At 46.6% G+C, this 24,275-nt stretch overlaps 1 protein-coding gene across 1 annotated transcript; it reads right to left on the reverse strand.

The window, feature by feature from the left end:
- Positions 1-8,478: 8,478 nt before the first annotated feature.
- Positions 8,479-23,680, reverse strand: LOC143283552 (uncharacterized). Its single transcript, XM_076589797.1, has 5 exons — positions 23,591-23,680; positions 17,203-17,278; positions 14,835-14,960; positions 10,019-10,165; positions 8,479-9,338 (listed from the first exon to the last, which is right to left on the reverse strand). The coding sequence occupies exons 1-5, from the start codon at positions 23,591-23,593 to the stop codon at positions 8,479-8,481; spliced, it is 1,212 nt and encodes a 403-aa protein (XP_076445912.1). The 5' UTR covers positions 23,594-23,680.
- Between the last annotated feature and the right edge of the window lie 595 nt (positions 23,681-24,275).

A 24,275-nucleotide genomic window follows, 5' to 3' on the forward strand; every position in this document is an offset into this window, starting at 1 on the left:
AGACGACAGGGGGGGACCGCTGATGAATCGCAAGTTGACAGTCAGATCCTCCAGGGTGTGTGGGTATCACACGTGTGTTCAGCAAGGTTTGTTACATCATCTCTCCCTCCGTCTCTGTGTTTTCTCTCCATACTTTCATTATATGCGCTCGTTTGTCTGACTCGGCTGTTCGCCTCACTGCCCCGCTCCCCCTTCTCTCCACTGGGAGAAATGTCTTACATTGTTGATTTTGCCATTTTATATATTAATTTGTCAGATATCTCTGTGTTTCCTTACCTCTGTGGTGATGATAATGATCATCAAACCCCATCATTTCAGGTGTTGAGGTGATGGTCACATCCCGTTTCCCTGTCCATCTCTCTCTGTCATATCCTGTCCGTCTTCCAGCCCCAGTCATTTTACATAATCCAGGAATACTTTGGGGGTGGTTGTTTTTTTTTGTGTGTGTGTCCATGTGGGCTTGATGCTTTATATTTCCACCTACGCTTTTTTTGCTTTCTTTTATCAGATTGCACGAAAAGAAATGGAGTTCATTTGCTGGCCCTTTTCTTCCCATTTTTTGTGGATGCCTTTTGAAGGGAGCAGTCACGTCGTTTTTGTTGTCCTCTATATAAGTCCCTTGTGATACAGTGCAAAGCGTTGCGTGGTACCCTCTGTGGGGCGTTGTGGAAGTAGCCTGTTGAATGTGAACAGTGTTGTGTTGTAAGGGACGGGAATGGTACCATTTGCAAGTGCAGACTTTCGACTAATGTAGGGGAAATTCTGAAGTTTCGACGGCTTTGGGGAAATTTCTTTTGTTTTGACTAATGTATGAGGAAATTCTTCGTTTCGACTAATTTAGGGGAAGTCCTTTCAAAAAATGTTTTTTCGGAAGTCTGAAAAAGGTGCTGATCATTTGTTCTGTCAGCTGAAACCACCCACAACATGTAACGTTTGCATCTCTTTCAGTTCAAAGGTGAGCAGATCGTGTTTGGTTTTTGTTATTTCACCAGAGAAATTAATTATATGAATTACATTTAGAAACAGCTTAAGTTTTTGTTCTCCAGAGAGGATGCTTGCTCAAAACTGGCACCAATGTAAAAATGAGTACAATTGAATCAGAGCATGGAGATGTATATTTTGGTTCCTTTTTTTGGCCAACAGACTTTTACTTGTAGAATTTATGATGGCTTTTGCTGAGCGCTGTAGCAACCATAGTCTCCCCACGCCCCCCCCCCCTTCCCCCACGCCCCCACCCCTCCCCAACCCCAAAAGAAAAAAAACAAAAAAATAGGATGTCTACAGCTTGTTCTCTGACAAGATCAGGGGGTGGGGGTGGCAAGATCATGGTGTTTTATCCAAAAAGATTTTTGTGTCCGTCCTATGTTTTCAACGTCCCCCCCACAAAGCAGCGAGTGGTGAGAATTTCTTTTACTCTGATGCCCAGTATTCTTGCGCTTTCTCAGATGAACTGCTGTCATATGGGAAATATCAGAGGGGTGGGTGGGGTTTGACTTGTATCTGGACTGGGCAGGTTGGGACCAGTTACAAAAACACTGTAGGTAATATTCAACCCTTGAGCACAACACGGCATACAGCAAAAGTCATCAGTGATTCTGGTAGGGTAAAAGAGGTTTTCACTTTAAGTGACATCTGTTGCCTGTGACAATGTCTGGGTGGGGACTCAGAATCTGTTTTTCTGTGTTCAGTACAATGTATTGGGATTGTGTTGGAATGAAACTATCTCCAAAGGAAAAGAAATGTATGAACGTCCAGATAATTTTTGCCTTGTGTGTTTATGTGCGCGTGCGTGCACACGTGCAAAGGATTTTCTCCCTGAACTCCCAGCACTTCACACCTTTACAATGTCTCCCTAAACACCGACACCTTTACAATGTCTCCCTAAACTCCGAGCACTTCACACCTTTACAATGTCTCCCTAAACACCGACACCTTTACAATGTCTCCCTAAACTCCGAGCACTTCACACCTTTACAATGTCTCCCTAAACTCCCAGCACTTCACACCTTTACAATGTCTCCCTAAACACCGACACCTTTACAATGTCTCCCTAAACTCCGAGCACTTCACACCTTTACAATGTCTCCCTAAACTCCGAGCACTTCACACCTTTACAGTGTCTCCCTAAACACCGACACCTTTACAATGTCTCCCTGAACTCCCAGCACTTCACACCTTTACAATGTCTCCCTAAACTCCGAGCACTTCACACCTTTACAATGTCTCCCTAAACTCCAAGCACTTCACACCTTTACAATGTCTCCCTAAACTCCAAGCACTTCACACCTTTACAATGTCTCCCTAAACTCCAAGCACTTCACACCTTTACAATGTCTCCCTAAACTCCAAGCACTTCACACCTTTACAATGTCTCCCTAAACTCCGAGCACTTCACACCTTTACAATGTCTCCCTAAACTCCCAGCACTTCACACCTTTACAATGTCTCCCTAAACTCCGAGCACTTCACACCTTTACAATGTCTCCCTAAACTCCGAGCACTTCACACCTTTACAATGTCTCCCTAAACACCGACACCTTTACAATGTCTCCCTAAACTCCCAGCACTTCACACCTTTACAATGTCTCCCTAAACTCCCAGCACTTCACACCTTTACAATGTCTCCCTAAACTCCCAGCACTTCACACCTTTACAATGTCTCCCTAAACTCCAAGCACTTCACACCTTTACAATGTCTCCCTAAACTCCAGCACTTCACACCTTTACAATGTCTCCCTAAACTCCAGCACTTCACACCTTTACAATGTCTCCCTAAACTCCCAGCACTTCACACCTTTACAATGTCTCCCTAAACTCCCAGCACTTCACACCTTTACAATGTCTCCCTGAACTCCCAGCACTTCACACCTTTACAATGCCTCCCTGAACTCCCAGCACTTAACACCTTTACAATGTCTCCCTGAACTCCCAGCACTTCACACCTTTACAATGCCTCCCTAAACTCCCAGCACTTCACACCTTTACAATGTCTCCCTGAACTCCCAGCACTTCACACCTTTACAATGCCTCCCTAAACTCCCAGCACTTCACACCTTTACAGTGTCTCCCTGAACTCCCAGCACTTCACACCTTTACAATGCCTCCCTAAACTCCCAGCACTTCACACCTTTACAGTGTCTCCCTGAACTCCCAGCACTTCACACCTTTACAATGCCTCCCTAAACTCCCAGCACTTCACACCTTTACAGTGTCTCCCTAAACTCCAAGCACTTCACACCTTTACAATGCCTCCCTAAACTCCAAGCACTTCACACCTTTACAATGCCTCCCTAAACTCCAAGCACTTCACACCTTTACAATGTCTCCCTAAACTCCAAGCACTTCACACCTTTACAATGTCTCCCTAAACTCCAAGCACTTCACACCTTTACAATGTCTCCCTAAACTCCAAGCACTTCACACCTTTACAATGTCTCCCTAAACTCCAAGCACTTCACACCTTTACAATGTCTCCCTAAACTCCAAGCACTTCACACCTTTACAATGTCTCCCTAAACTCCAAGCACTTAACACCTTTACAATGTCTCCCTAAACTCCAAGCACTTCACACCTTTACAATGTCTCCCTAAACTCCAAGCACTTCACACCTTTACAATGCCTCCCTAAACTCCAAGCACTTCACACCTTTACAATGTCTCCCTAAACTCCAAGCACTTCACACCTTTACAATGTCTCCCTAAACTCCAAGCACTTCACACCTTTACAATGTCTCCCTAAACTCCAAGCACTTCACACCTTTACAATGTCTCCCTGAACTCCAAGCACTTAACACCTTTACAATATCTCCCTAAACTCCAAGCACTTAACACCTTTACAATGTCTCCCTGAACTCCAAGCACTTCACACCTTTACAGTGTCTCCCTAAACTCCGAGCACTTAACACCTTTACAATGTCTCCCTAAATTCCTAGCACTTAACACCTTTACAATGTCTCCCTGAACTTTATTCTAATATCATCATCTTAGATGAACTGACTATAAATAAATAATCCCTGAACTCCAAGCACTTAACACCTTTACAATGTCTCCCTGAACTCCAAGCACTTCACACCTTTACAGTGTCTCCCTGAACTCCGAGCTCTTCACACCTTTACAATGTCAAGGCCAACAGCGGAGACGGCAGGTTCATGCTCGTCTTCACCTCCAACCTTCTTCACTCTGTGTATGTGGTTGGTTGGGAGTGGGGGCGACCTGTCGGCTGGCGCCATGAAGGTGGTTGGTGGGGAGTGTTGGCGGCCTGTTGGCTAGCGCCATGAAGATCAACTGGTTCAGGGCTGGGGTCTTGCTTGTGGTGTTCCAGGGGGTTACTACTGGCTGGCGGGTTTTGGGAGGGGGAGGGGGGGGTCCGTTTGATGTTCAGTGGGGAGGCTACAGTGTACTGTTGGCATTTTGTTTTGACACTTGTGGTGAACTTTGTCCGTGTTCCACTTCAGCAGCACTTTCGATCCCTTCGGTCTGTCTCCCGCGGCCGATTCCTTTCTTTTCTCTGTGTCTCGTTCTGCACACACCAGTTGCCGGTCTTCAGTGTCCCCGCATTCCGTGTGTTGGTCTGTCACCAGTGAGCAGCTCTGGCGTGTTTCGGACTGACGTAAGTCCAAGGGCAAGAAGAAGGCAATCAACACATCACCCCGCGAGGGTTAGATGACTTCAGTCAGAGGCAGTCCAGCCTCGCTTCCAATAAGAGGGAAGTGACGGGTGGACTTTGGTAACTACTTACCCTAACTCCCAGAGCGTCTGGAGACAGGGTGGAAACTTACCCTAACCACCTAAACGTCTGGAAACAGGGTGGACATTTACCCTAACCACCTAAACGTCTGGAAACAGGGTGGACATTTACCCTAACCACCTAAGCGTCTGGAAACAGGGTGTACATTTACCCTAACCACCTAAGCGGCTGGAAACAGGGTGGACATTACCCTAACTACCTAAGCGGCTGGAAACAGGATGGACATTTACCCTAACTACCTAAGCGGCTGGAAACAGGGTGGACATTTACCCTAACCACCTAAGCGTCTGGAAACAGGGTGTACATTTACCCTAACCACCTAAGCGTTTGGAAACAGGGTGGACATTACCCTAACTACCTAAGCGTCTGGAAACAGGGTGCAGTAGGCCTGTCGATCCCTCAAACCTCAGCAGGGGAGAGTCACGTGTCCACGGATTCTGTTCTCTCTGTTGTTTGCAGTGTACCACAGGCATCGTGGTCCGTCCCCAACACACACCACGGTTCACAGTCTGGCTGGCCGTCACCTCGCCCATCGCTGACTGAGGAGGGGGGCTCGGCATGGGATCGATCAAATCCACCCCTGGACTGTCACCTTTTATGCCACCAGCTGGCTGGGTGTGCAGCTAACTCGGAAGGACCTTCCGGTTGGTCGGCCCTTGGAGTTTCCCCGAGAAGCACGACCAGCAAAGATTCGGACACTCTATACTGCCCACCCTAGGCACGATACCCCGCTGCTATGAATATCTAATGTTTATACCCCGCTGCTGTGAATATCTACCGCTTATACCCCGCTGCTGTGAATATCTACCACTTATACCCCACTGCTGTGAATATCAACTGTTTATACCCCGCTGCTATGAATGTCTACCACTTATACCCCGCTGCTGTGAATATCTACCCTTTCATGGCCCTGCTGGAATGAAAAAGGACGCTAGGCCTGACCTGTGGGCAGTCCAAATGTGCTGGTGGCCTGGAGACTGCCAGCCCATTGGCCGCCCCCAGCAGTCTGTACAGAGATAAGGGATCCTATCCATATCCGTTCCACAAGGCATGGTGTGACTCTGTACAGAAGGGATCCTATCCACACAGAAGGGATCCTATCCATATCCGCTCCACAATGCATGGCGGGACTCTGTACAGAAGGGATCCTATCTATATCCGCTCCACAATGCATGGTGGGACTGTACAGAAGGGATCCTAACCACACAGAAGGGATCCTATCTATATCCGCTCCACAAGGCATGGTGGGACTGTACAGAAGGGATCCTATCCACACAGAAGGGATCCTATCCACACAGAAGGGATCCTATCCATATCCGGTCCACAAGGCATGGCGGGACTCTGTACAGAAGGGATCCTATCCACACAGAAGGGATCCTATCTATATCCGCTCCACAAGGCATGGTGGGACTGTACAGATTGGATCCTATCCACATCCGCTCCACAAGACATGGTGGGACTCTGTACTGAAGGGATCCTATCCACATCCGCCACACAAGGCATGGTAGGAGCTGGAGACATCCAGTGATGGGCGTGGATGTATGTGGCCGCGACAGAGGCTGCGCTGATTCCTGGCAGCTGGACGTCAGTCTGTCCTCAGGGGCTGTGTGGCCCCCTCCCCCTCCCTGTTCTGTGTGCCTTGGGACAGAGTCACCTTTGTCCGGACAGAACACGTGGACGCCGTCACCAACAGGGGTCAGTGAGGGGGTAGGGGTGGGGGCTTTACAAAAGGCCGGTCAACAAGTGACTGACCTAGCACACCCACAAGTCAGGTGCTCGCTGGTTGGCATTCCAAGACAGGGTGTGCCAGGGCACACACAGCAACAGCGTGGCTTCCAGCGGGCAATTCGAGTGTCCAGTTTGAGACGGGGAGAGAAGAAAGGAGCGGGTCGCTGATGATGAAAGGCCGTAGATCGAAAGAACTGCAGTAGTGGACAAAGGAAAGCGAGCCACAAACTTGATGACGAAATGCCAAGCGCATGCAGAGAATGAAGAAGGCGAGTCAGAGCATTAACCCTGTGTTGCCCAGTCCGCTGTTGGCCTTAGAAAATGCACCACTCTGAAACGAGTCAGAGCATTAACCCTGTGTCGCCCAGTCCGCTGTTGGCCTTAGAAAATGCACCACTCTGAAACGAGTCAGAGCATTAACCCTGTGTCGCCCAGTCCGCTGTTGGCCTTAGGAAATGCACCACTCTGAAACGAGTCAGAGCATTAACCCTGTGTCGCCCAGTCCGCTGTTGGCCTTAGAAAATGCACCACTCTGAAACGAGTCAGAGCATTAACCCTGTGTCGCCCAGTCCGCTGTTGGCCTTAGGAAATGCACCACTCTGAAACGAGTCAGAGCATTAACCCTGTGTCGCCCAGTCCGCTGTTGGCCTTAGGAAATGCACCACTCTGACACAGTAAGTTTTCTTGCCGAATAGGGAGCACACAGGGAATTCTACTGATCTCCGACACGAGCCTTGAAGATGTGTGACTGTGCTGTTCACATTGAAATGAAATGATCTCTGACAGTGAAAACAAAACATATCCATAAAGGGGGAAAATTCAAGTTAAAACATTTATTTGAAACTGTTTATCTTCACTATGCAGCATGCAATACATCAATATACAAATATAAAATGACGTGCAAAGTCACACACTGTTGATATGCTGATAGAAAATATATTGTTGTCATGAACATTGAAAATGAAGAGCGTGACTTGCAAGATACAACGAAACTGGGTAACTATACGACGATTCATATTTTCTTTTTTACAGTTCCAAATGATTTGTTATCCAGAACACGCCATCTTGATGTAAGACGGCCGAGAGTGATGCAAGGAATCCAAGTGAAAACGAACAGTGCTTACCACCATTATGTGCCCGTTTGGAGGCTCCGTTCCTCTTTCTCAAATCTCTCCTTCAATTTTTTTTTTTTACTGTAAATACTAAGCATAGTACAATATATTATCCTTTTTTATAAAGTAGCCAAATTTTTAATATCCTGTAATTTAGGTTATATCTTTGTGGATGATCTCAGGATCTTTAGATCGCTGAAAAATCATCTCATCCATAAAATTATCTGATAGCCGTTATCTAACAGTGAATTTCTTATGTGCCTGGGCACAGATAATTAGCCAATCTTGAGCCGTAAAAAAAAAAAGCTTTTTTCCCCATTCTTTTACCTTTAACTCCGTATGGCACTGAAACTGCAGCAAGTGTTAACTGAAAACACGAATACAATCTAATTTCACAAACGAAACTGTTTAAAGAAAAAAAAATCTGTTAAAAAATGGAAAACTCTCCACGGAGGGAGGAAAAAAAAAACAACCACCACGCTGTCAAAAAGAAAAAAAAGAAAAAAACCAGCAAAAAACAAAATAACAAGAACTACCCCAGGAGAAAAACGCTTTCAATTTAAAATCGAAAACGAAAACTTAGCAAAGCTTCAACCTAAAAACAAAATCGTCCACACAGAAAAATGAATGAAAACAAGAAATGAAACCTCTCCATACAGAAAAAAACACACAAAAATCCCCACAGTGAAAAAGAACACAAAAAAACTTTAAAAACCAAATAGGAAACATTTTAAAAAACCTGTTACAAAGTACTTAAAGTATAAGCCTTGGTAAAATCACGAAGGATTGTCCGCAGTGAAAAAGCTTTTTAAACGAAACACGAAACCTTTTCATATATATATATATATATGATAATAATAAATAATACTAATAGAAAGCTGTTATAAAGAACTCAAGGATGGGCCTTGGCAAAACCCCGAAGGACTGGCATCAGACGGTCCAGGAAGGGCTGTGACGAGGACTGGCCTTCACCGCCCCTCCCTGCCGGACCATTCCGCGCCTCTTGTGTCCCCTCCTGGCCCTTGGACACCCCTCCTCCTGGGGGACCAGCCGTCACGCCCACGGCCTGACCCTGACCTTGACCTGCAGGCAGACCACGTGGTCCGGAGGAGACCGGGGAACCCAGGTCATGACCCCTCCCGTGACCCCCCTCCGACCCGCGCCCCATGGCGAAGCGATTGAGGTTGTCCAGCACGTGATACGCGCCCTGAGCGAAAGTGGCCAGGTTTCCAAAAACCGACCCCTTCTGCTGACCGAGAGGCGAGGACGGACCAGGATGGTGGAAAGAGCCCCGGTTCGAATCCCCGTAGGTACCCCCCCACCCCGCCATGGCCTTCAGACCACCAAGCGCGTGGTGCCAGAAGGGGCCGAGACGAGAGGAATGGATCTGGCCGACAGGGGAGGAGAGGAAAGGGCTCCACCCGCCAAAATCCACCCGGGAACGACCAGAGCCTTTCAACAGGTCCTGCAGACAGCGGGGCAGCGAGAAGGGCAAAGAGGTCCTGACCTGTGGGCTGGGTTGCTGCCCTTCCTTCACCCTCCCCGACCCTCCGTCAGCAGAGAGGGGGGAGGAGGGTTGGTGTTGGTGTGCCGAGGGGGGGCAGGCGTGTGGCCCGTGCTGAGGAGTGTCGGGCCGATGGTGGTGGACAATGACGGCGTACAGGTGGCTGTGGTGTCCCCCCGGGTGATGGCCCCTGCTCTGCCCCCCACCCTCCTGGGAAGTGGACCGGTCCTCGGGGTCTGCTGCTGCTGCTGAAAGAATGGCGTCAGGTCAGGGACCGAGTGGCGGTATGAAGGCGGTCATCCCCCCACGCCCCCTCTCTCTCTCTCTCTGACGACTCATTATTGCTAGTGCCACAAATATTAACACGACAGATCGACTGCAAAGCATGCACGCTGTTAAAATACCAAAAGAAAATGCGTACAACGCCTCTCTCTCTATGTGTGTGTGTGTGTGTGTGCAGACGTTGCGCACGCACGCGCACACACACACACACACACACAAACACAAACGCTTGCGCGCGTGCATTTGTGTAAATGTTTCTTGCACACACACACACACACACACACACACACGCAAACATTTCACACAAACGTTTGCACGCGTGCATCTGTGCTAACTTTCCACACACACACACACACACAAACCCTTGCGCGTGCATTTGTGTAAACTTTTCCTGCACACAAATGCTCGCGCACGCGAACGCGTCGGTACGTGAAAACTTTGCACACAAACACACACACACACACACACAAACCCTTGCGCGTGCATTTGTGTAAACTTTTCCTGCACACAAATGCTCGCGCACGCGAACGCGTCGGTACGTGAAAACTCTGCACACACACACACACACACACACACACACACACGTGGCAACACCCAGAGAGATGACAGACAGAGAAAGACAGCCTTCAAAAGACTGGTGACTTACCTTCATCGGTAGTAACGGGTAAGGCTGTGACGACTGCAGCACCAACTGACTCTGTTGGTGTTGTCTTCGCTGACTCTCCCTCGTTAAGCGTGACCTCACCAGACTCTACGTTACCATCCGCGTCATCAGCTACGTCATCAGCTGCCTCTGTTGGTGTCAAAGTCGCCGACATACGGACGCACGCACACGCTCACGCGAACACATTCACGCACGCACGCACGTTTACACACACACACACACACACACACACACACACACACGAAGTATATACATGGATCAGATTATATCACGTTGCATGGTTGTTTTCAATGACGGGATGGTTGTTCACTGCCACTGGTTTTCCTCCACCATCGTTCAACAATAACACGGGCGTGATACCTGAGTGGTCACAACACTGCACGCTCTACCTGAATGGTCACAACACAACACTCAGGTCACAACACTGCACGTTCTGAGTGGTCACAACACTGCACGTCTGAGTGGTCACAACACTGCACTCAGGTCACAACAGTGCACATTCTACCTGACCGGTCACAACACTGCACTCAGGTCACAACAGAGCACGTTCTACCTGACCGGTCACAACACTGCACTCAGGTCACAACACTGCACGTTCTACCTGAGTGGTCACAACACTGCACTCAGGTCACAACACTGCACGTTCTACCTGAGTGGTCACAACACTGCACTCAGGTCACAACACTGCACGTTCTACCTGAGTGGTCACAACACTGCACGTTCTACCTGAGTGGTCACAACACTGCACTCAGGTCACAACACTGCACTCAGGTCACAACACTGCACGTTCTACCTGAGTGGTCACAACACTGCACGTTCTGAGTGGTCACAACACTGCACTCAGGTCACAACACTGCACGTTCTACCTGAGTGGTCACAACACTGCACGTTCTACCTGAGTGGTCACAACACTGCACGTTCTACCTGAGTGGTCACAACACTGCACGTTCTACCTGAGTGGTCACAACACTGCACATTCTACCTCGAGGTCCCGGGGTACAATCCCTTCTGGCTAACTTTTTGTATTTACGATAAAAAGAAAAATGACAAAACGACAAAGACAGGAACAGAAAAGAAGATGTTTCTACGCAGACTTTCTAGAAAAATCTTCACGTGCGGTTTGGTGCAAGTGGAGGGGGGTTAAGGGGGGTGGAGGTTGTTTGTTGTTGCTGACATTCTGAAAGGGAAAAAAATGCAGGGATACACTTTAAAATCAAAGTTGATTTATTTAAGTAATATTTAGATTTGTAACGAGTGTAGCTCTGCATCAAATTTCAAAAACATCAGTGCAACTTTCATGGCAGTAAAACGTTTAGTTTTTGATTCATGCACGCGCAAAATGAACACAAAAGAAACACACACACACACACACACAAGGTGGAACTAACAAAACAGTAAGAAGGACTAAAAGAACTAACGAGCATACACACATACGTCAAAATACAACAGAAATAAACACAGTTGACAAAGAATTTTGCAGCAGCGACAACAAAAACGACCCACCCGAACACTCGGTTGCTTTCACGTCACAACCCACCGACCAACACCATCGTATTAAACCACCTACCTGAGTTACGGAAATAAACAGAAGATTGCAAAGAAATGGTTCAAACCCTAACACCTGATTCCTTTCACGTCACAACCCACTGACCAACACCATCGTATTAAACCACCTACCTGAGTTACGGAAATAAACAGAAGATTGCAAAGAAATGGTTCAAACCCTAACACCTGATTCCTTTCACGTCACAACCCACTGACCAACACCATCGTATTAAACCACCTACCTGAGTTACGGAAATAAACAGAAGATTGCAAAGAAATGGTTCAAACCCTAACACCTGATTCCTTTCACGTCACAACCCACTGACCAACACCATCGTATTAAACCACCTACCTGAGTTACGGAAATAAACAGAAGATTGCAAAGAAATGGTACAAACCCTAACACCTGATTCCTTTCACGTCACAACCCACTGACCAACACCATCGTATTAAACCACCTACCTGAGTTACGGAAATAAACAGAAGATTGCAAAGAAATGGTTCAAACCCTAACACCTGATTCCTTTCACGTCACAACCCACTGACCAACACCATCGTATTAAACCACCTACCTGAGTTACGGAAATAAACAGAAGATTGCAAAGAAATGGTTCAAACCCTACCACCTGATTCCTTTCACGTCACAACCCACTGACCAACACCATCGTATTAAACCACCTACCTGAGTTACGGAAATAAACAGAAGATTGCAAAGAAATGGTTCAAACCCTAACACCTGATTCCTTTCACGTCACAACCCACTGACCAACACCATCGTATTAAACCACCTACCTGAGTTACGGAAATAAACAGAAGATTGCAAAGAAATGGTACAAACCCTAACACCTGATTCCTTTCACGTCACAACCCATCAACCAACACCATCGTATTAAACCACCTACCCGAGTTACGGAAATAAACAGAAGATTGCAAAGAAATGGTACAAACCCTAACACCTGATTCCTTTCACGTCACAACCCACTGACCAACACCATCGTATTAAACCACCTACCTGAGTTACGGAAATAAACAGAAGATTGCAAAGAAATGGTTCAAACCCTAACACCTGATTCCTTTCACGTCACAACCCACTGACCAACACCATCGTATTAAACCACCTACCTGAGTTACGGAAATAAACAGAAGATTGCAAAGAAATGGTTCAAACCCTACCACCTGATTCCTTTCACGTCACAACCCACTGACCAACACCATCGTATTAAACCACCTACCTGAGTTACGGAAATAAACAGAAGATTGCAAAGAAATGGTTCAAACCCTAACACCTGATTCCTTTCACGTCACAACCCACTGACCAACACCATCGTATTAAACCACCTACCTGAGTTACGGAAATAAACAGAAGATTGCAAAGAAATGGTACAAACCCTAACACCTGATTCCTTTCACGTCACAACCCATCAACCAACACCATCGTATTAAACCACCTACCCGAGTTACGGAAATAAACAGAAGATTGCAAAGAAATGGTACAAACCCTAACACCTGATTCCTTTCACGTCACAACCCACTGACCAACACCATCGTATTAAACCACCTACCTGAGTTACGGAAATAAACAGAAGATTGCAAAGAAATGGTTCAAACCCTAACACCTGATTCCTTTCACGTCACAACCCACTGACCAACACCATCGTATTAAACCACCTACCCGAGTTACGGAAACAAACAGAAGACTGCAAAGAAATGGTTCAAACCCTAACACCTGATTCCTTTCACGTCACAACCCACTGACCAACACCATCGTATTAAACCACCTACCCGAGTTACGGAAATAAACAGAAGATTGCAAAGAAATGGTTCAAACCCTAACACCTGATTCCTTTCACGTCACAACCCACTGACCAACACCATCGTATTAAACCACCTACCCGAGTTACGGAAATAAACAGAAGATTGCAAAGAAATGGTACAAACCCTAACACCTGATTCCTTTCACGTCACAACCCACTGACCAACACCATCGTATTAAACCACCTACCTGAGTTACGGAAATAAACAGAAGATTGCAAAGAAATGGTACAAACCCTAACACCTGATTCCTTTCACGTCACAACCCACTGACCAACACCATCGTATTAAACCACCTACCTGAGTTACGGAAATAAACAGAAGATTGCAAAGAAATGGTACAAACCCTAACACCTGATTCCTTTCACGTCACAACCCACTGACCAACACCATCGTATTAAACCACCTACCTGAGTTACGGAAATAAACAGAAGATTGCAAAGAAATGGTTCAAACCCTAACACCTGATTCCTTTCACGTCACAACCCACTGACCAACACCATCGTATTAAACCACCTACCCGAGTTACGGAAGTAAACAGAAGATTGCAAAGAAATGGTACAAACCCTAACACCTGATTCCTTTCACGTCACAACCCACGAACCAACACCATCGTATTAAACCACCTACCACCTACCCGAGTTACAGAAGTAAACAGAAGATTGCAAAGAAATGGTTCAAACCCTAACACCTGATTCCTTTCATGTCACAGCCCATGAACCAACACCATCGTCTTCAAACTAGACGGGTGCAATAACCGAGTGGTTAAAGCGTTGGGACCTTCAATCTGAGGGTCCCAGGTCCGAATCTCGGTAACGGCACCTGGTGGGTAAAGGGCTGAATTTCTTCCGATCTCCCAGGTGGCCGGTCAACATATGTGAACATCTGTCAGTGCCTGAACTCCATTCGTGTGTATCCACACGCAGAAGATCAAATACGCACGTTAAAGATCGTGTAACCTATGTCAGCATTCGGTGGGTTATGGAAACAAAACATACCCAACATGCACCTCACATAACCCCCCCCCCCCCCCTCACAAAAAAAAAACAAAAAAAAAAAAAACACAACAACAAAAAACGGACTATGGATACCTACATTGCGGGGTGAATAAAAAAAAAATCACACATGTAAAAAGTAACATGTCTGTGTGAGTGTGTGTGTGCGTGACTGGAACCTGACTGAATGACAAAGGAAACGAGTGACGAGCGCCCAATTGCAGCTAGCTGCCAGTCGGCTCTACCCAGGTAGGCAGAGCTGTTGTGTCAATGACCCCGTGTGTGTAAAGCGCTGAGAGCCTGGTCTCTGACCGAGGATAGGCGCTAGGTAAGTACCCACATCAAACTACCTGCCCGAGTCGCGAAAGAAAACAGAAGATATGAAAGACACAATTCCTGTCCAGACACACACCCAAACCAACACCGTCCTGTCTCGGACCACCTACCCGAGTTGAGGAAGGCAGGAAAGGCCTTCTTGTCTGCCAGGGGGTCCAGGTTCGTGTCTTGAGGGTTCACCTCGTTCTCTCTGGCCACGTGGTCAACATCCAGCACAGGTGGGCCGCCTTTGGTCACTGGGGGAGGGGGGGAGTGGTGGTCAAGTGGTGTCATGATAGTAAGAAGAAGAAAAAAAGTAGAAAAGTAATAATATAAACAGATTTTAAAAGATAATTAAGATAGTAATGATAATAGTATTAGTAATACTAAATGTACTGCTACTACTACTACTTCTAATAATAATATATATTTTTGTAATAATAATAGTATTACAACTACCACTATTGCTGCTGCTACTACTACTACTACTGCTGCTGCTGCTGCTGCTGCTGCTGTTCCTACTACTACTGCCACAAATAATAATCGTAATTCTTGCCGACTTCTACAGCACCTTTCACTAAAACAAAGTAATGCTCAAGGCACATCACCAGAGTGAAATATAACAAAAAGAAACATTTTACAAATCACTCGTGCAATATATATATATATATATATATATATATATATATATATATATATAATATAAAATAGACAGCAGTTATTGTTTATTTATATTGCGCCTTTCACTCAAACAATATGATGCTCAAGGCACATCGCCTGAGTAAAATATTACAAAAAGAGACATTTATGTGGAGTGATGGCCGAGAGGTAACGCGTCCGCCTACGAAGCGAGAGAATCTTGAGCGCGCTGGCTCGAATCACGGCTCAGCCGCCGATATTTTCTCCCCCTCCACTAGACCTTGAGTGGTGGTCTGGACGCTAGTCATTCGGATGAGACGATAAACCGAGGTCCCATGTGCAGCATGCACTTAGCCCACGTAAAAGAACCCATGGCAACAAAATGATTGTTTCTGGCAAAATTCTGTAGAAAAATCCCCTTCGATGGGAAAAACAAATAAAACTGCAGGCAGAAAAAAGGGGGCGTGAGGGGGATGGGGGTGGGGGGGGCGTGGGGGGCGCTGTAGTGTAGTAACACGCTATCCCTGGGGAAAGCAGCCCAAATTTCACACAGAGAAATCCGTTGTGACAAAAAGAGAAATACAATACAATTGACATAAAACTCACAATCACTCGTGCAGAAAAATAATTTAGAAATGCAAGAAACAATAATCATTTATTTCTGTTGCACCTTTCACTAAAACAAAAAATGATTGTAAGGCACATCACACAAGTCAAATATAACATAAAGAAACATTTCACATAAAACTCCATCACTCATGCAGAAAAATGAATTTTAGAAAATCAAAAGAGAGAAACAAAAATGAAAATGACAAACACAAATACAGACACATCACGACAGAAACAAACGTATTTACTGCCACTTGGTTAACACATATACTTGGATTGGGAAAAGGAAGGGGGCTTAGTATTATTGCTGGAAAATATTTTTCTTTTCTTTTCTTTAAGGCAAGAGCAATGTCTATATGAAATTGACTGGGAGATAATTCCATACTTTAGGAACAGTGTAAGAGAAAAAAAAATTCACCATAAGTCTTAGTTTTAATTTGGGGACAGACAAGACAAGAGTCAGAGGATGAGCGCAGTTGTCTAGGAGGTGTGCAGACAAGAGGTGGTGGATGTAAGCAGGGGATGAACCAGTGAAAACAATTATGACAGAGCGTTGCAAGCTTATATTTATATTTAATCCATGCTTGAACTGGGAGCCAGCGCACGTGCTTGTAGGAGAGATTGAGCATGATCCTATCTTACCACTCGAATAAATATCTTTGCTGCAGAATCTTGTACATTTTGAAGCTTATAAGGAATGTACGGAAAGAAGTGCTTTTTAACTTCTTTTTTTTTTTAAGAAAACAATGGCATATAAGCCATGTTTTTGTTTTTTTGTTGTTGTTTTTTTGTGGGTTTTTTTGTTTGTTTGTTTGTTTGTTGTTGTTGTTGTTGTTGTTTTTTTTTTGGGGGGGGGGGGGTTGTTGTTTTGGTTTTTTTTTTTTTTTTTTTTTTTGCTGCGTCTATGGTTAACTACGAACAGAGAACACTTCGTATCTCCACTAATCCAGATTGACCAATACTTGAAACAGGTTTCTCCAAGGACATCACGTGGTCAGAGTGATGTAAGCGGATGGAGTTTCGTCTGAAATGACATGACAATGGTGGATAGACGTTAAACAAAGGAACGAAACGAAACACACACACACACACACACACACACACTAATATCACTTCAAGTGGAAAGACGTTAAACTGAAGACGACGACACACACACACACACACACACACACACACACACACACACACACACACACACACACAGAGGCCCGACAACCCACAAACACACATGTAAACTGCACACACACTGACCTTTGCCCCCAAAGGCCACAGACGAGGCTGACCACACACTGACCAGCAGGAGCACCGACATTGAGAGGAGAAACCTCTGTGACAGAACATGCACAAACCATGTCAACGTTCTCCTCTTCATTGCACATTCACCTTCACGTGAACAGAGCACACCTCTGGTGCGTGCACTGCTGCGTCTGTACACGGACTGGGCTGACAGTGTACCGAGGGAAAGACATGACCAAGGTGTTGGGATCATGTACATGGTCTGAGCTCACAGTGTACCGAGGGAAAGACATGACCAAGACGTTGGGATCATGTACATGGTCTGAGCTCACAGTGTACCGAGGGAAAGACATGACCAAGGTGTTGGGATCATGTACATGGTCTGAGCTCACAGTGTACCGAGGGAAAGACATGACTAAGGTGTTGGGATCATGTACATGGTCTGAGCTCACAGTGTACCGAGGGAAAGACATGACCAAGACGTTGGGATCATGTACACGGTCTGAGCTGACAGTGTACCGAGGGAAAGACATGACCAAGGTGTTGGGATCATGTACATGGTCTGAGCTCACAGTGTACCGAGGGAAAGACATGACCAAGGTGTTGGGATCATGTACATGGTCTGAGCTCACAGTGTACCGAGGGAAAGACATGACCAAGACGTTGGGATCATGTACACGGTCTGAGCTGACAGTGTACCGAGGGAAAGACATGACCAAGGTGTTGGGATCATGTACATGGTCTGAGCTCACAGTGTACCGAGGGAAAGACATGACCAAGGTGTTGGGATCATGTACATGGTCTGAGCTCACAGTGTACCGAGGGAAAGACATGACCAAGACGTTGGGATCATGTACACGGTCTGAGCTCACAGTGTACCGAGGGAAAGACATGACCAAGACGTTGGGATCATGTACACGGTCTGAGCTCACAGTGTACCGAGGGAAAGACATGACCAAGGTGTTGGGATCATGTACACGGTCTGAGCTCACAGTGTACCGAGGGAAAGGCATGACCAATACGTTGAGATCCTGTACACGGTCTGAGCTCACAGTGTACCGATGGAAAGACATGACCAAGACGTTGAGATCCTGTACACGGTCTGAGCTCACAGTGTACCGATGGAAAGACATGACCAAGGTGTTGGGATCATGTACATGGTCTGAGCTCACAGTGTACCGAGGGAAAGACATGACCAAGACGTTGGGATCATGTACATGGTCTGATCTCACAGTGTACCGAGGGAAAGACATGACCAATACGTTGGGATCATGTACATGGTCTGAGCTCACAGTGTACCGAGGGAAAGACATGACCAAGACGTTGGGATCATGGACACGGTCTGATCTGACAGTGTACCGAGGGAAAGACATGACCAATACGTTGGGATCATGTACATGGTCTGAGCTCACAGTGTACCGAGGGAAAGACATGACCAAGACGTTGGGATCCTGTACACGGTCTGAGCTCACAGTGTACTGAGGGAAAGACATGACCAAGACGTTGGGATCATGTACACGGTCTGAGCTCACAGTGTACCGAGGGAAAGACATGACCAAGACGTTGGGATCATGCCAAGGTCAAGTATTTGTGGTGTTTTGTTTTTGTTGTTTTTTTAACAGCATTTTCAGTTTCAGTTTCTCAAGGAGGCGTCACCGCGTTCGGACAAAGCCATATACGCTACACCACATCTGCTGGGCAGATGCCTGACAGCAGCATAACCCAACGCGCTGGTATACATGCATTATATTCGTTTCTATCATTAGCTTTCAGTTTCACTTTCCAAGGGAGGTGTCGCTGTGCTCGGACAAATCCATATACGCTTCGCCACATCCACTAGGCAGATGCCTGACAGCAGCATAACCGAACACGCTTGTCACGCCTTGAGTGCATGCTTAGACATTTGTGTACCCATCAGAGTGGATTTCGTTTTACATAATTTTGCAAGGAGACAACACTTTTGTTGCAATATGTTCTTTTTCCGTGCGCCAAGTGCGTGCTGCACACGGGACCTCGGTGTATCTTCTCATCCGAAAGACCAAACGCTCAGTTTGATTTTCCTATCAAACTTGGGAGAAAAGGCGAGAGCGGGATTCGAACCCACACCCTCAAGGACTCTCTGTACTGGCAGCTGAGCGCCTTAACCATTCTGCCTCCTTCCTCCACAAGCGCATTAGATTGAAAAGAAAATAACATCGTTTGATTTATCATAGTTAGAACATTGAAGTGTAAACAGGAAGAAAGTAATTTCAATAAGTAAAACACATTCTATACCAATGTAAGAAATGCATACATGGAGTGATGGCCTAGAGGTAACGCGTCCGCCTAGGAAGCGAGAGAGAATCTGAGCGCACTGGTTCGAATCACGGCTCAGCCGCCGATATTTTCTCCCCCTCCACTAGACCTTGAGTGGTGGTCTGGACGCTAGTCATTCGGATGAGACGATAAACCGAGGTCCCGTGTGTAGCATGCACTTAGCCCACGTAAAAGAACCCACGGCAACAAAAGGGTTGTTCCTGGCAAAATTCTGTAGAAAAATCCACTTCGATAGGAAAAACAAATAAAACTGCACGCAGGAAAAAATACCAAAAAAATGGGTGGCGCTGTAGTATAGCGACGCGCTCTCCCTGGGGGGAGCAGCCCGAATTTCACACAGAGAAATCTGTTGTGATAAAAAAGAAATACAAATACAAATATATATTTCTGTGCCTATCAGAGTAGATTTCTTTCGAAGAATTTTGCCAGAGGACAACACTGACGTTACCATGGGTTCTTTTTTCTGTGCGCTGAATGTGTGCTGCACACGGGACCTCGGTTCATCGTCTCATCGTGACTGGACACTCAGTTTGATTTTCCAGTCACACTTGGGGAGAGAGGGGGAGAGAGGGGGAGAGCGGGATCCGAACCAGACCGTGACGGACACTGTTGGTAAGTGTCTTCACCATTCTACCACCTCTCTTGAAGCAAAAACAATGTGTGCATCAGTCCACATGCCTTGACACCTTACAACTCACACTGATGGGAAAAAGGTAAACCTGTACAAACTAAGGCATATGTAAAATATTCATTTAAGTGGAATAAAATCAAACACACACGTGCTTACAACACGCATTGTCCCCTCCCCTGTGTGGGTCTGATTCCCAACACTGAAAGTCAGGACCACAACAGTCCCGATCTGGAATCATTCCTGAGTGTCAGTAAATCCACCAACACAGACACAAGTACTGATGACGACGCTGGAAACGCACCGAGTCTCACAGCTGTGACCAGATGTCTAACAGATGCTGAAGTACTACATGTATGATAGTCAGTTGTGTTCGACTTGTACCATCAGAACAGCAGAGGAGGCAACTGCTGTCTCGACTATCTGGGCTAGAGTTTGATTATTGTGGAGAGTCTTGCCCCAGTTACATCCCCACTCTCTCGGCCAAGAGGGTTTTAGGACAGTCGGCGCTGGAATGATTCCCAAAGGCCAACTAGCCCCCAAAGCTGCAGCACTAAGAGCCAGTGCAATTTTGCCTCCTAGTTTGAGAGTCATAGTCCTTCACAAAAGACTAAGCTGTAAATGATTTCCCCATTGCAATGGAGAAACCATTGTTAATACAGCCCTCACTTTGCAGTTGGCCCAACTGTAAACTGATGTCATTCTGTACCACATACCTTGGTGTATATTTCAGCATCCTGGTTTCACTGCATGCAGTTGTAATTAATCCAGACAGTACTGAACCGTAAAGGGGTAGGGGGCTATATGAAGGAGGAGGCTAGGAGGATGCACAAAGGGGGAGGGGTGGGGAGAAGAACCTCCTTTGCAATGTGTGCCACTTCTATCAGTATAAATTTTCTTCGAAAATATTGTGTGTTTGGCCGGTTTCTGTATTTCAGAAACAACTTTTTTTCTCGGCAAAATCCTCGAGTCCTACCACAAACCTAAGCGTTAAAAAAGTCGAATGCAAATGGATTCACAATATTATCTCCAATTTCAGGTCAACGATACCCGAACATCCTTCAAACTTCTCACAAGGAGAATGGGTGGGATGTTAAAGCACAATCAAAATATCTCCCGTGCGTGCACCTTCCGAAAACTGGCCACCGGTACAGGCTCCACTGTACGAGTCTCTCAATCTGAAACTGACCTTAAAACAAATCGGCAGCAGCGTTCCCGTCAAATACCATTCAGAACACAGCAGCGCAGTCTGGAACGAAACTGGCTGACATTCCACGACACAAGACAAGTGGAGTTGTGGCCCAGTGGTAACGCCAAGGGAGCCAGGGAATCTGAGTGCACGGGATCCAATCCCAATCGCCAGAGTTTTCTCCCCCTCCACTAGATTTGAGTGGTGGTCGGGACGTTAGTCATTCGGATGAGACGATAAACCGAGGTCCTGTGTGCAGCATGCACTTAGCGCACGAAAAACATCCCACGTCAACAAAAGTATTGGTTCATGGTAAAATTATGAAGAAAAAAAATCCGCTCTGCATATACATGTGTTTGCGTGCGCGTGACCGAATCCCGACTAAATGGCACAGGAAACGAATGATAAGCGTCTAAATGCAGCGCACAGTTGGCACTACTCAGGTAGGCAGCCTGTTGCGCAAATAACTCCGAGTTTGTAAAGCGCTTCCAGTTAAGTTTGGTCTCTGACCGAAGGCAGGCGCTATGTGATTTAAAATGATTGATTGATTGATTGATTCATATATATATATATATATATACATACATATATATATATATATAAGTATCCAATCAAGTATCAATAAACGAATAAATAGATTATAACGATAATAATAATAACAAAAATAGCAAAAACAATTATGATAATAATAATAAGAAATTTTATCAATTCACTATTATTGTTATCATTATCATTATTATAAAGTTCAACATTCCAAAGTATTCTTTGTTGTTCTCAGTGGTATCCTGGAACTAAAGCGGACCTTACCATCGTGAAGTGTTACCATCGTGAAGGGTTCCCCCTTACCATCGTGAAGTGTTACCATCGTGAAGTGTTCCCCCTTACCATCGTGAAGTGTTCCCCCTTACCATCGTGTTCCCGCCCTTACCATCGTGAAGTGTTCCCGCCCTTACCATCGTGAAGTGTTCCCGCCCTTACCATCGTGAAGGGTTCCCCCTTACCATCGTGAAGAGTTCCAGCCCTTACCATCGTGAAGTGTTCCCGCCCTTACCATCGTGAAGGGTTCCCCCTTACCATCGTGAAGAGTTCCCGCCCTTACCATCGTGAAGGGTTCCCCCCTTACCATCGTGAAGAGTTCCCGCCCTTACCATCGTGAAGTGTTCCCGCCCTTACCATCGTGAAGGGTTCCCCCTTACCATCGTGTTCCCGCCCTTACCATCGTGAAGGGTTCCCCCTTACCATCGTGAAGGGTTCCCCCTTACCATCGTGTCCCCGCCCTTACCATCGTGAAGGGTTCCCGCCCTTACTATCATGAAGGGTTCCCCCTTACCATCGTGAAGTGTTCCCCCTTACCATCGTGTATCGTGAAGAGTTCCCCCTTACCATCGTGAAGTGTTCCGCCTTACCATCGTGTTCCCGCCCTTACCATCGTGAAGTGTTCCCGCCCTTACCATCGTGAAGGGTTCCCCCTTACCATCGTGAAGTGTTCCCGCCCTTACCATCGTGAAGGGTTCCCTCTTACCATCGTGAAGTGTTCCCGCCCTTACCATCGTGAAGGGTTCCCCCTTACCATCGTGAAGTGTTCCCGCCCTTACCATCGTGAAGGGTTCCCGCCCTTACCATCGTGAAGAGTTCCCCCTTACCATCGTGAAGTTTTACCATCGTGTTCCCGCCCTTACCATCGTGAAGGGTTCCCCCTTACCATCGTGAAGTGTTCCCGCCCTTACCATCGTGAAGTGTTCCCGCCCTTACCATCGTGAAGGGTTCCCCCTTACCATCGTGTCCCCGCCCTTACCATCGTGAAGGGTTCCCGCCCTTACTATCATGAAGGGTTCCCCCTTACCATCGTGAAGGTTACCATCGTGAAGTGTTCCCCCTTACCATCGTGTAGGTTACCATCGTGAAGAGTTCCCCCTTACCATCGTGTCCCCGCCCTTACCATCGTGAAGGGTTCCCCCTTACCATCGTGAAGGTTACCATCGTGAAGAGTTCCCCCTTACCATCGTGAAGGGTTCCCCCTTACCATCGTGAAGTGTTCCCGCCCTTACCATCGTGAAGGGTTCCCCCTTACCATCGTGAAGAGTTCCCGCTTACCATCGTGAAGTGTTACCATCGTGTTCCCGCCCTTACCATCGTGAAGTGTTCCCGCCCTTACCATCGTGAAGGGTTCCCCCTTACCATCGTGAAGGGTTCCCCCTTACCATCGTGAAGGGTTCCCCCTTACCATCGTGAAGAGTTCCCCCTTACCATCGTCAAGAGTTCCCCCTTACCATCGTGAAGTGTTCCCGCCAAGTGCCGGGGGACTCCTGGAGAGATGGAGGATTCTCGCACTGCTCACAGCCCGCGTCAACTGCCACCAGTCACACCCGCTCTGCTGGTCTACCCAAGTACAGCACGTGACTTGCCACGTGTCAGCCACTGATTGGTCCGCCAGGCACGCGCGTCTGTATTTTTTCGTCATCTGTGTGTTAAACCATCGCCCTCTGTTGTGTAGACCTGCGTTGTTTTCACCTGTTTCGTTAAAAAAAAAATCTTATCAATTTGTGTTGGCATCTTTCCAACTTGGCTCAGGTTGGCGTCGGTTGACCCTGCCACTCTGCCAACAAAACGTGGACTTCGTGGCATTCACGGCGCTAACATTAACCCCATAACTGCTACATCTTGCTGAAATGAAATCCGTAAGTATCAAAGTACATTTACAGATACCTTCTCTGTACTTCTATTGTTGTAGATTTACAACCAACTTCTATGCACTGTTTTGAATTATTTTTAATCCCGAAAAAAAAAACCCAGTGCAATCCCAACGGAAGTCCAAACACAGAATGATGGCTGACATCCTGACCTGTGAGGTCAGTGTTATCACAGTCAGACACCAGCCTTCACTGACATCCTGACCTGTGAGGTCAGTGTTATCACAGTCAGACACCAGCCTTCACTGACATCCTGACCTGTCAG

Source organism: Babylonia areolata, chromosome 6, assembly GCF_041734735.1.
Source record: "Babylonia areolata isolate BAREFJ2019XMU chromosome 6, ASM4173473v1, whole genome shotgun sequence".
In the NCBI taxonomy this organism is placed as follows: domain Eukaryota; kingdom Metazoa; phylum Mollusca; class Gastropoda; order Neogastropoda; family Buccinidae; genus Babylonia; species Babylonia areolata.

What these genes read in the sequence shown, in the direction of transcription:
- LOC143283552 (XM_076589797.1), bottom strand. An exon ending in TCCTGCCTTCCTCAACTCGG is followed by an intron (nt 10,166 to 14,834) that starts GTAGGTGGTCCG and finishes TGACACCAACAG; the next exon opens with AGGCAGCTGATGACGTAGCT. An exon ending in ACCCGTTACTACCGATGAAG is followed by an intron (nt 9,339 to 10,018) that starts GTAAGTCACCAG and finishes CCATTCTTTCAG; the next exon opens with CAGCAGCAGCAGACCCCGAG.